The 12,771-nt window shown below is 43.7% G+C and overlaps 1 protein-coding gene across 1 annotated transcript in view; it reads left to right on the forward strand.

Annotated features, from left to right (window-relative positions):
• The first annotated feature begins 1,155 nt into the window (after window positions 1-1,155).
• The window catches only part of SLC26A9 (solute carrier family 26 member 9), a 62,188-nt gene continuing 50,572 nt past the window's right edge, over window positions 1,156-12,771 (forward strand). The window contains exon 1 of the mRNA XM_061632127.1: window positions 1,156-1,295. Within this exon, the coding sequence (XP_061488111.1) occupies window positions 1,171-1,295 (125 nt within the window). The 5' untranslated portion in view covers window positions 1,156-1,170. The remainder of the gene's footprint in view (window positions 1,296-12,771) is intronic.

A 12,771-nucleotide genomic window follows, 5' to 3' on the forward strand; every position in this document is an offset into this window, starting at 1 on the left:
CATTTCAGTGCTGAAGTTCCAAAATTTAACAAGAATTTCAAGTCTGAATTGGCATGATTTGAATTTATTTACTCATATATGGTTATCAGATCAAAATATTTCTACCCTGATGCATTATCAGTATCAACCTTCAGTTGATGGGTTTGCCCTGTGAATTTAATACACTCTAAATATATAAACCACACAACAACATCCACAATTGCTTCATGATCTCTGTCTATCCCTTATAATGATTCCTTCTCTGCTCCTTTGCCCACTTACTAGACACCCAATGCTTAAGTGCAATACTAAAATAATGATACACATCCTTGTTCTATTTCTGCATATTCTTTCATTCCACCTCCAGACTTATCATCTTGCAAAAGTGCTTTTCCCCCCTCCTTTGATAGCTTTGTTTATACTAAGGCCTGCCCCTTGAGGAGTTTATTTATTACCTGCCTCTGGAAACACCTTGATTCTGTGGAGGACTGGTTGAACAGGAATGGTTGGCATTATTATAATTAAAATAGGTCAAATTGTTACATTTCTGAGTTGTCCTTAATTCTACAGTGTATGCAGTGAGTTGTAGATCACAGCTATAAAAGCATTCAGAGCAAAAGTTCGAAACATACACATAACGTAGGTGAAACTACAGGCTCCTAAAGCAGGGAAGGATTCACAAGGCACTGTGGCAGAAACTTTAGAAGATTTCTAGAATGTGGGTGAAGTCTAACCACAACCCATCATTGAAGGAGCATGCTGATTCACCCTTGCAATAATCCCTAACCCCATTTTCTTCATGCTAGACAATTGCTGGGTGACTAGCCCAAGGCTAAATAGCAATACAGTGGCAGAGCCACGATTACAGTGTGCAACTACCTGACACTTGGTCATGTGTACGTTTCTTGAACTCATGCTACCTCTCACATCATTATAAAGTAACTGATTATTAAAAATTCATGCAGCCTGCCATGAGGCAATGATGTCTCAAGAAAAGTCCGCCCTTTTCTCCTGCAGGAAGGGGAGGGGAAAGGGGTGGGACTTTGGAAGAAAATCTAAAAGCCAGACTTATTGCAAACAAGGATTAGAGGAATTGCCTACCTTACTTAAGGTCCTTCTCTTGGTGATGCTCAGTTCTTACTCCAGTTCCCTTCCATTTCGTATTTGTGTGAAGGACTTAGCAGCGCAAAGATGAATGAAGCTCGGCCACGTTACATCATCAACCGTCCAGCTTATTCTAGCAACTACTTTGATGAAGAGTTTGAGAGGAAAAGTAGAAGTTACCCCCTTGGAGAGAAAATAAAGAATCTTTTCAGGTATGTGGAATGCTATAAATTAGTGGTGTAATGCAGTCTATATCTTCAACAGAATCCAATATAAACTTTTAAAGATACATTGCCCAGTCCATCTTATCCCAGGAGCAAAGAAGTTATCTTAATCACAGCACTTCCATAAAACTTGAAACAGATAGAGATATTTTAAGCAGAGACTGGATGGCCACCAATCAGTGATGCTGTAATGGTGGATTCCTTGCATGAGATACGGATTGGACTAAATGACCTGACCTTTGAGGTACTTCCCATGATTCTATGATTTTCCAACAGCTTCTTCTGCAGAATTTGCAGTAATGCATAGTTGGGGTTGTATCCAACTAAGTTTTAGAGCAAATCCCTTGAAATTAATGTATCTAAGCTGGTCATGTTCATTATTTTCAATAGGTCTATTCTGAGTAGGACTAGCACAGGATACAACCCTTGGTCTTTGCAGCACCAGATATCCAATCATTATCAGGCATCAGAATGAAGTGGGGAAGAAGAAACATCTTATTATGAATATATTATTATGAATACTTCTCTTTTTTAAGGTTATTATTCAGTAACAGATGAGTATGTTTCCACTGTCAAACCCAAAAGATATTAGAATAAGCAAACTGTGCAAATAGAAGACCAAACATCTTTCCGACACTAGCCATCAGAAAAATGTAATTAGGAATGGGGATGCAGATATAGAAACTGTTTGCTTTATTTTCATAAAGGAAATAATAAGAGTGATAGCCATCTTTTAAGAAATCTGGCTCAGTCTTCTATTTAACTCCCCCCCCCATACATATTAGGATTATTTTTTAAAAGGATGGCTCCATCTGCGTTTAAACAATCATGGCTTCCCCCAAAGAACCAAAGAATCCTGGGAACTGTAGTTTTTATATATTAGTAGTAGTAGTAGTAGTAGTAATAGTAGTAGTAGTAGTATTCCACCCTTCCTCTCATGGCGGCAAGGGTTTTAAGGGTGCTGAGATTTGTTAAGACAGTTGTAGCTATCCTAACAATTCTCATCTCCCTTAACAAACCACAGTTACCAGGATTGTTTGGAGGGAAGACATTACTGTTTAAAGTGGTATAATACTGCTTTAAATGTATAGTGCAGATGGGACCTAAGACAACTGTGAAGAACAAGAAGGCATTTGTGCCAACCACAGATGAATCTTACAGTTTTGTCACATTAACCCAATGATGGGAAACCTGTGACCTTTCAGACAGACTCTACTTTCATCAGCCCCTGCCAGCATGGCCAATGGGCATCAAGGATGATGGGTGTTGTAGTGTAACAACATATGGAGGGCAACCGTTTCCCTATTCCTGCACTAAGCTATTTTTAATTACGTTGTTGTTCCTTTATCACTTCAAAGCAAAATTAAAATCATTTTATGCATTGTGGCTTTAGATGGGGCTAGCTATTATTCCTTCTTATTATTACATTTATTATTTCTAGCTTACCTAAAGAAACGAGGTGTGGTACATAAAACTAAATAAATGACAGGCCCTACCCTGAGGCTTACAGTCTAACAGACTAGACACACATGGGAAAGGGAGGAGTCAAAGGGAAAAATAGAGGTCTGAGGTCAGTTAGAAAATGTCAGAGTGAGAAGGGAGTTTTGATCAGTCTCTTAACAGAATGAACCATATGCCTCCCGGTGCATCATTAACAGGTGTGTGTGTGAGCCAGTGTGTTTGGGAGGGGGTTGGGAGAGAAGATGCAACAACTTCTGGGGCCTTATACTGTTCTGTGACTCTTATGCCACACACTCCATCCTCCACTTTTTCCTCACACAGCCATTCGTGGCACAAACTCACACACAGAAGTGGTCTATGCAGTTACTTGCTCCTGTCCTGATGAGTGGACATGGTTAGAATGAACAGCCATTGTGCTCCTCTTTCTCAGCGACGGATCATGGTTGAAATTTGTCTGTCATATGATGGGGCACATTCTCCATACAGTTCCTAGATAATATTACCCATATCAATGCTTCACTTTACATTCAGACCCCAAACTTAGACATGAGGAGAAATTAAATGCAGTTTGCATTTAAAGGTGAATCTACCAAATCCACACTCGGACACACTATGCAAACTGAGATACAGTCATCCTTCGAAATTCACACTTTGCCAAATTGTGTAATGCAATTCTCCTGCCAGCTAATGTGTAGAAAAATGCATATACTAGGGTAAAATGTGCATAAACATGCATGAAAAATGGAAATGGAAATGGCCTGCCTTCAAGTCGATCCCGACTTATGGCTACCCTATGAATAGGGTTTTCATGGTAAGCGGTTTTTAGAGGGGGTTTACCACTGCCTCCCTCTGAGGCTAGTCCTCCCCAGCTGGCTAGGGCCTGCTCAACTTGCCATAGCTGCACAAGCCAGCCCCTTCCTTGTCCGCAACTGCCAGCTGGGGGGCAACTGGGCTCCTTGGGACTATGCAGCTTGCCCACGGCTACACAGGTGGCAGGGCATGTAACCCCTGAGCCACTCACTGTGGGGGTGATCTTTAGCTGGCCCTTTACACCCAAGAGGCACGAGCGGGAATTTGAACTCACAGACTCTGGACTCCCAGCCAGGCTCTCCTCCCCACTGTGCTATACCAGCCTATAAACATGCATAATGGGTAAAAATAACATAAAAACATGCATTATATTTGGGGAAATTGCTTTGCAAAAATGTACATATACAGCAACATTGCATTCATAAATGTGTTTATTAGGAAAAATTCGCACTGATGCTGATGAATTTTCATGAGAATTTTATTTTTATTTTTTTAAAATTGCAAATTGCTGCAGAACTGTGGAGAACTGAACTCATGACTGGAAAAATGAGAAACTGAGAGAACCAAAACTGAGAGGTCCATCCATTCCTATCCATACTACATAAAAGTGTTTTATGTCAGATGGCGTGTCATATGCATGGCGAGGCACACATTTCCACCATTATCTTCTAAGTTCCTAACCTTTTCTAAAACTGGTGGTGGGAAGGACCTGCTTAGATACAGAACACAAGAATACAAAGACCACACAAAGTTCATATCATAAGCTGCATGTACAAATACACATAAAATCACAATCTAAGCACAGGAAATAAGCAAGTTACAATCAGCCACAGGAACTAGAACATTAATGTTCTCAGCAGTATGTGTTTATATTGCACTGCATGACTTTTGGTGGATGGCTATTTGACGTACACATTCTCTAGATGTTGGCTGGGTGAAAGCACTGCTAAGCAAGTATTAATTAAGTAAACTGGATGCATTACTTTGGACTACACAGCAATTCTCATGTTGACTTTAGATTTGGGTTCCACCCAACGTGACTGAATGGTCTCTTAAGTAGACAGAGCTGTGGAATTGTGCCAAAGGAGTAGCTGCTTCCTGAGAATAGTGCCACCTATGGGAGAAAAATTAATTACAGTCATAACTACTTTAGCTTCCTAATTCAAAATAAGCTGGTTCAGTGGCAAATATGCCACACTCCTCTTATACCCGACACAGTAAAGACTGATAAAGACTAGCAGTATCCTTAGTCGTTACCACTTATTATAAATGTAGATAAGATAGATAGATAAATTTTTATTACAGTCATAGACCAGCAAATAAATATACATCTTTACAGTAAGCAATTATCGTTAAAATTCAGACTTTAAAAGTTCTGGGGGATTCTATTTTTAAAAAAAACAATTCTAAATCTTATGTAGGTTGTGGTGTTACCAAAGACTTTCTGCAGAGAATGGCAGCTGCACAGAAACTGGCTACCTTAGCTGATACCTGGGGAATTAGGTCAGATAAAAGGTATTCCATATAGCAAGCTTCGTCTCTAGTAGGGATTCTTTGTAGAATTGGAGTAATTAAAACAGAATGGAGGTCACGGTAAAATGAGCAGTGGAGTAAAACATGACCCACAGACTCTACTGCTCCGTCATCGCAAGGGCACACCCGCTCAGCATACAGATTTTTTTTAAACCTGCCCTCCAAAAGTGCTGAGGGTAAGATGTTAAATTTGGCTAGGGTAAATGCATTTCTAAATTTGGGGACGGTCAGGTTGAACAAATAGTGACGGGAGCAAATGGCCTTGTATTAAACCTAAAATCAGGGTATGCTGCCGCCCGGGCTAAATGACTTTGCAATTCAATGTCATAAATTCATTGGAAGATGCAGGATTTTGCTTTAGAGTAGCCTAGCGCCAAAATCATAGAGAAGGAGAACCCTAAGGATGATAATTTAGTGATTAAGGACTTTTTCCATTTTGAGTAGAAAGCATCAATTAACGTAAGTGGGGCAGTCCCACGGGTGCAAACAACATTTTTAGCCAGAATTTAAATTTGGACATCCATATACGGGCTTCTACCGTGATGAGTCCCGCTTCTAAACGTAAGATAGGATTGGGGACACAGGATGGAGTGCCAAGAATAGTTCTCAAGAATTTTGTTTGAACAATTTCAAAAGGAGCTTATTATAAATGTATAACCATTTACATTTATATCCCACCTTTCCTCCAAGAACTTCAAGGAGGGATACGTGGTTCTCCTCCCTCTCCATTTTGTCCTCACATCATCCCTGTGTGGTACATTAGGCTGACACACAGTGGCTGGCCCAAGGTCACCTAGCAAGCTTCATGACTGAGTGGCGAGTTGAACCTTTCTCTCCCAAGTCCTCGTCCAATACTCCAGTATATCACACTGGCTCTCTTAGCTGGTGGGCTGCTTATGCTTTCAGCTTGGGTTGCCTTTTGCTTGTGTTCTCCTTTTGGTAAAGTGCCTTTGTACAGACTCAGTTTTTGCAGTTGGTGCCCCATCACAAAGGTTCACCATCTCACAAAGTGAGGTGTGTGTTGGCATGAATCTCATAGTGAAAGCTGCACGTGACATGAGTGCTCCAGTAAAGTAGCTACAGCAGTAGGCTCTTAGGCATGCTTAAGGCCCATTGTCATAAATGCAATGAGCATGCCAGTCCTATAGTCTAGTTAAAATGGTTGCTGCTTTGCCAGAATTCACTCCGGCATAGCTAGTGCTATGGCCTCCCAGCTGCAGTGTCAAAAGTGCAACAACAGTGGTAGGAAGAAAAGATGTAACAAACGGCTGCCATTCACTACCCCGGGGTGGGTAACCTGTGGCCCTCCAGATGCTACAGACTACATCATCCCCAACCAATAGCCATGAAAATTGGAGTCCATCAACATCTGGAGGGCCACAGGTGCCCTACCCATGCTTACCTGGGAGTAAGCCCCAGTGACCTGTACAGGACTTAATATTGAGTAGACATGTATAGTATTGCTTTAGTAGTTACAAAGACATCCAAGCCCATGGAGGACCTTAGCAACAAATATGTCCATACCCACCAATCACACAATTGCTTCTTATGATGCTCCCAGACACGTATCAATAAATGCATGGCACTTCCAGTAATGCCATGATGATGTCACATTTCATCTTTTCTTTGACACACAAGGCACATGCATGCTGCCAGGAAGAACCCACAGTACTCCTCCTAGCATTTGCCATAGCTCACTAGTTAGGAGAGCAATAGCTCATGGCTGTAGCCATATGTTCTAGGGGCTTCCCTCAGTCTGGAGTTTGAGTCCCCTGGTAGCCCAAACATGGACAGCAGCTGAAGAACACTTTTGTCAGGGAAACATCACAAGTAAGGAAGGGCGGACATGCTAATCTAAGTAAGGGGAAGTCTCAGAGCAGGAAGGCGGGAGCTGACTCTGCCAGCAGTAAGCTCCAGGGCCTCCACAGGCAGGGGCTTGAATCACCCAACAGCCCAAACAGCAGCAGCTTATAAACGGCCACCTTTGTGTCAGGAGAGAAAAGAAGGAAGAAAACTGTAGAGGAAGAACTGCCATTCAGCCACAATCACCAGCTGAGTTCAATAGCCCAGATGAAGGCTCCCTGGAGATGGTTTAACTTCAGCCTAATTGTACCTCCAAGGATCCTGTCTAGATAATGCTACTAATGTTGCACACAGATATGTCTGTGTGAGAACAAACATTTTGCAAGAGACAAGGAGAAAAGGTAGCAGCCATGTGAATAAAGAAGAATGTAATGGGAAGCTCATATGAGGCAGGGCTGGCCGCAGCGGTGTCTATTGCCCACCAACAGTAGGTGGAGCCACAGCCAATAACAAGCAGGGCCACCCCCTGAATGGTTGTAAGGAAGAAGGCAGTCTGAGGTTGGTGGGCCCCCATTTGCCCTAATAGACCAGCCTCCACTGGCTGGCCCAAGACATTTTGCTACCTGAGGCAAAGTTCAAGATGGAGCCCCCTCCTATTCCATGTACAAAAGCTGACCAGGCTGGTAACGGAATCATACTTCAAAACTGACAAAACAGTCTCTTCCATGGCACCTGCAGCCAGCAGGCTAGCTTATGGGGTGCAGGGGAGACCATGTGTTCAATATAGCTCTATTCTGCAACATCTTGCTGCTGTTCTCTGCACCCCAACAACTGCCATGATCTCGCAAAAAGCCCCCCCTCCCTGTATGCCAATTATCATTAGAAAAAAAGCTGGTGCCGATGGGAGCTTTTTCTTCTTCTGAAAGTAATTGCTGTGCGGGGGTGATTTTTGCTAGAGAGTTAAGAGTCAAACTTTCTCTCCTTGAGTACTGTGGCCCCAGTAAAAATCCCTCCCTCCCCACGCTCAGTATTAATTTAAAAAGCTGCTGGTGCCATTGCATGCTATGTGTTTCACATAATGTGTAGTTCTGCACTGCAAAAACAAAGCTGAAACAGGCAATGCAAAGGTTTTATCGAACCCCATCCTTTAGTTTGAGCACTGTGCTCTTTCACTAGAGTTCCCATGACCAGAGTTGCTACTTGTTTGTTCCAAGTGCTCTAGGGATAGGGTCAGAAACATGCCACTCTATTCCATGATCTATGTGAGCTCTGTTGGTTTGGTGGGGCTTATACTCCTGATGCTCTGCCGTGACTTACTGCTGAATTAAACAAAACTCTTATCCTACATTGTGGCTGGGGGTGGAGGCAGAGTAAGAAGGGGCAGAGAGGGAGAATGGGAGGCAGTCACCTTGGGTTCCCCATTGGCTCCTATTGAGATGTATATAGTTACAACAGTTGCTTTGCTGTTGTCACTTTATACTGGCAGGGAAGATGGAAGACTTAGCCCTGAGGAATGATAGATGAACTCTTCTCCAGCTCTTCTCTCCCCTGACCCCCACCCGGTCACGTCTCCAGTTCTGCCCACTTATTCTCCCTTACCCCATCATAGTTTTGACGGCATAGCGGTTTGACTGACTTAGAATTACAATGGCTGTCACTATGCTATTGCAACTTTGCCGTGTCATTGTATCCTGGAGTAGTAGTAGTAGTTGTTGTTCACATAGAAAGTTGCCTTAAAATGAGTCAGACTATTGGTCAATCTAGTTCAGTATTGTCTATCCTGACTGACAGTGGTTCTCCAGGGTTTCAGGAAGGGGTCATTTCCAGCCCTACCTAGACATGCCAGGGATTGGACCTGGGACCTTTGCATGTAAGGCAGATTCTCTACCACTAAGCTATATCCATTCACCTGAATACTAATATTGGTATTATTAGCAGGAGCTCAGGATGGTTAACAGCATTATAAAACACAATCAATCATAAAACAATATGTTTAAAAAATCCCACAAAAGGCTACACAAATGCATCTTGAATTATACTTGAGGGACAGATGTACTTCCACAGGGAGGGAATTTGACAATCAGCACCATCACCAAGAAGGCCTTGTCTTGAGTCACTGCAGAATGGGCCAAACCTGTTGATGGAACCAGAAGCAGGGCCTCCCCCACAGATCTCAAAGCATGGGTCACAGGAGAAAGCACTACTTTAAGTACCTGGGCCCCAAGCCATTCAGGGCTCTGTACCCAGTACAAAGTTCTTGTAGTTCACAGGCAGGCAGCGCCACACTTTGAAGATCAGTGATATATTACTGTTACTCAGTGCCTGGCATCACAATCTGACAACCGCATTCTGTACCAGCTGCAGCTTCTGGACTGTCTTCAAGGGGAGCCCCACATAGAGAGTGTTGCAATAGTCCAATCTTAAGTTTATTAGAACATGGATTACTAAAGCCAGGCTGTCCCAGTCCAGGAACGGCCATAGCTGGTAATCAAGCTGGAGCTAGACATAGGCAGTCCTCCCTGACTGAGGCTATTTGGGCCTCTAGTGATAGCTTTGGATCACCTTTTCTTTCAGGGGGAGTCCAACCTCATCCAGAACAGATTATCTCCCTAATTACTGGACTCAAGGGCCATCTAGCAACAACACATATGTCTTCCAGTGTTCATCCTCAGTTTATTGTCCCTCATCCAGCTCATCACTGCTTTCAGACACTAGTCCAGTATCTGGACAATCTTTCCAGATTCAGATAGAATGCAGAGAATTTAGTGTCATCAGCATACTGGTGACACCATACTCCAAAGCCCTGGATGACACTTCCTAGCAGTGTCATATGAAAGTTAAATAGTGTGGGAGACAATATGGAGTCATAGCACAAGTGACATGGGCCCAAGCAGAAATCACACAATGCTGCTTTCTGGTAGTAGCCCTGCTTGTAGGAGTGGAACCACCATAACAGTGCCCCCAACTTCCAATTTGCAGAACTACTCCAGGAGAATACCATGGTCAGTGGTACTGAAAGCTCCCAAAAGATCTAGGAGAGTCCTCCTGTGTCTCTCCCAACAATGTTCATCAATTAGGATGACCCAGGCTATTTTGATGTCAAACCCAGGCTTGAAGCCAGATTGAAATGAGTCTAGATAATCTGCTTCATCCAAACATATGGGCAGCTGGCCAGCCACCATGTTCTTAACTGCATTGCCAAACAAGGAATATTTACAATTGAATAGTAGTTGTCTAGTAACTGAAGGTCCAGGAAAGGCCTCTTGAGGGGCTGTGCCGCTGCTTCTTTCAAGGTAGTGGACTTCATTCCTTCTGCGATGCAGCATTAACTGGAACCTGAAACCACCCAGTCAATCCTGGGAAGATCTTACAAGCCATGATGGGCACAGGGGTCAAAAGATCTTTGCAAGCATTCTGCCCACATCCTCAGGCTGTGATAACTGAAACTTATCCCAGACATCTCCACAGAACTTGCAGCAACAGTGGCATCAAGTTCAGAGTGAATATGAGTGACTTTGCCCTCAAAGCGCTTCACAAATTTATTGCAGCAGGCTTCCAAGTGTTTAGCTGTTCCTGATTCTAGACTGGACTTAATCAGCTCATTTATTGCTGTAAACCGCCCTGAGAGCTTCGGCTATGGGGCGGTATATAAATGTAATAAATAAATAAATAAATAAATTTATTACTCTATGAAGTAATGTTGGACGGCTCACAGAGGACACAGTGGTGGTGAAGTATGCTTTCTACACTGCTGCTGCCATCAAATGGTAGGCATAATTAGGCACTTTTACCTGTACTGTGTTTGGTCGTATTCACCATGAGACTTGTGCCACTTGCACTCTAGCCATCAGTTGATCTGCTTCATTGCCTCTGAAATCAAGGAGTCTCTAGACTCATGTGGCCTCAGATGGTGCTTAGGAGTTATCATGCTAATGGCCCTGCCCATTTCACTTTTCCATAGAAAGTCCAGAACCTCCACAGGAGTGTCAGTCATGCCAACTGGAAAATATCCCAGAGCATTTAGGAATCCCTCAGATTCTGTAAGTTTCTGGAGATGGACCATCTTAAAAGGTCCCCTACTCCTGCATGGTGGGAGGCAATCAGCCCCAGCCAATTTAAATCTCACCAGGGAGTGATCCATCCACGACAACAGGGTAATACCCTGCCAACTGAGCCGATGGATGCTGTCTTGGCTATGTTATTGGAGGAATCCAGAACAATCATCCTGGGTGATTTCAATGTCCATGCTGAGGCTTCCTCTGTTCTGGCTCAGGACTTCATGGCATCCATGATCAGAGCCTCCCCTAGGCACCAGGAAGCAGGGCAGTTGCCCCAGGCCCCATGCTTTGGGGGGCCCCCGTGCTTGGCGATCTGAGAAGCTGGGCTGTGGTGGGGTTTTTCCTCTCTCTTCAGCTGTGCAGCGGCCATCTCGCCAGCTGCTTCCCAAGCTGATTTTAGGCGGGAGGTTTGAATCTCCTGCCTGCTCTTTGGCTGCGTGCCTGAGTCAGTGGCTTCCCTGTGCTGCCGCCGCTCATCCACTGTGAAATTATATATAGTTTCTTATATTTGTATTATTTTAATTTTAATCCGAAAGTAATTGCCCATCAACAAAGCAGCCAGGCCCAGACATTTACAGAAATGATTAAATTCTGTCATCCTCGATATTTAAAACAATGGTTCTGCACAAAGTGTTTTCAATTGTTTAGTTAGGAAGATAAAGATGGGAAAATATGCCTAGAAATAGACTACCATATCTAACAGTAAATATTATAATTACATATATTCATAAATAAAATCTCTCTCTCTCTCTCTCTCTCAATATATATATAGAGAGAGAAAGAATGTGGGGGGCCCCCAACTATGCTTTTGCCCTGGGTCCCGCACATACTAAGGGTGGGCCTGTCCATGATGACCATGGGACTGTCTCAAGTTGTCACCACTCCAACACATAGGACAGGGCACACCCTCAATTTGGTTTTTGCTCCAGATGGAGGAAAGGATGGTCTGGAGATGGGGTGTGTGGATGTCATCCCATTGTCGTGGTCAGACCACTTTCTGTTGAAGTTTAGACTTACAGTTCCAATCATGCCCCGCAGGGGTAGCGGACAGATTAAGATAGTCTACCTCTGGAGACTAATGGAATCCACTGGATTTCTGAACGCCCAGGGGGAGTTCCCAGTAGATAAAGCAAGTGATCCCGTTGAAGCCCTTGTTACGCTGTGGAACAACAAGACACATTGGGCTCTTAATACAGTTGCCCCTGAGCACCCTCTCCGGCATTAAGAAGCCCAGTTTGTATCTTGGTATACCAGCAAACTAAGGGCAATGAAACAGGCTGAACAATGGCTAGAGCACAAGTTGTGAAAGATGGGCTGTGAGGCTCATCGGGCATGAGTAAAACATCATAACCATGCCTGCTGTGTGGCAGTGAGGGCAGAGAAGGCGGCACACTTCTCTGCTTCTATCACATCCTCAAGTAGCTGTCCAGTGGAGCTTTTTCGTATTGTCAAGGGTCTGTTGACATCAACTCCAGGAAATGGGACTTTTAGACATTTTGGAAGCCCACTGTGAATTGTTTGCAAGGCTCTTTGAGGATAAAGTTGCTTGCCTCTGTTGCAGTCTTGATGTGCCATCTATACTGTATCCCCCGGCAAGATGTCCAGCACAATATCTGCTGCAACTTCTTGGGGTCAGTTTCAGTTGATGACGTGGACTAGGTACTTGCAACAATGTGGCCAGCAATGTGTCCTCTTGACACTTGCCCTTCTTGGCTTATTAAAACTTGCCGAGGGGGTATGACCAAGTGGATCAAGGGTGTGGTCAATGTGTCTTTGTGAGAGGCAATGGTCCCAGCTAC

The sequence above is a fragment of the Rhineura floridana genome, chromosome 6 (genome assembly GCF_030035675.1).
Source record: "Rhineura floridana isolate rRhiFlo1 chromosome 6, rRhiFlo1.hap2, whole genome shotgun sequence".
Lineage (NCBI taxonomy): Eukaryota > Metazoa > Chordata > Lepidosauria > Squamata > Rhineuridae > Rhineura > Rhineura floridana.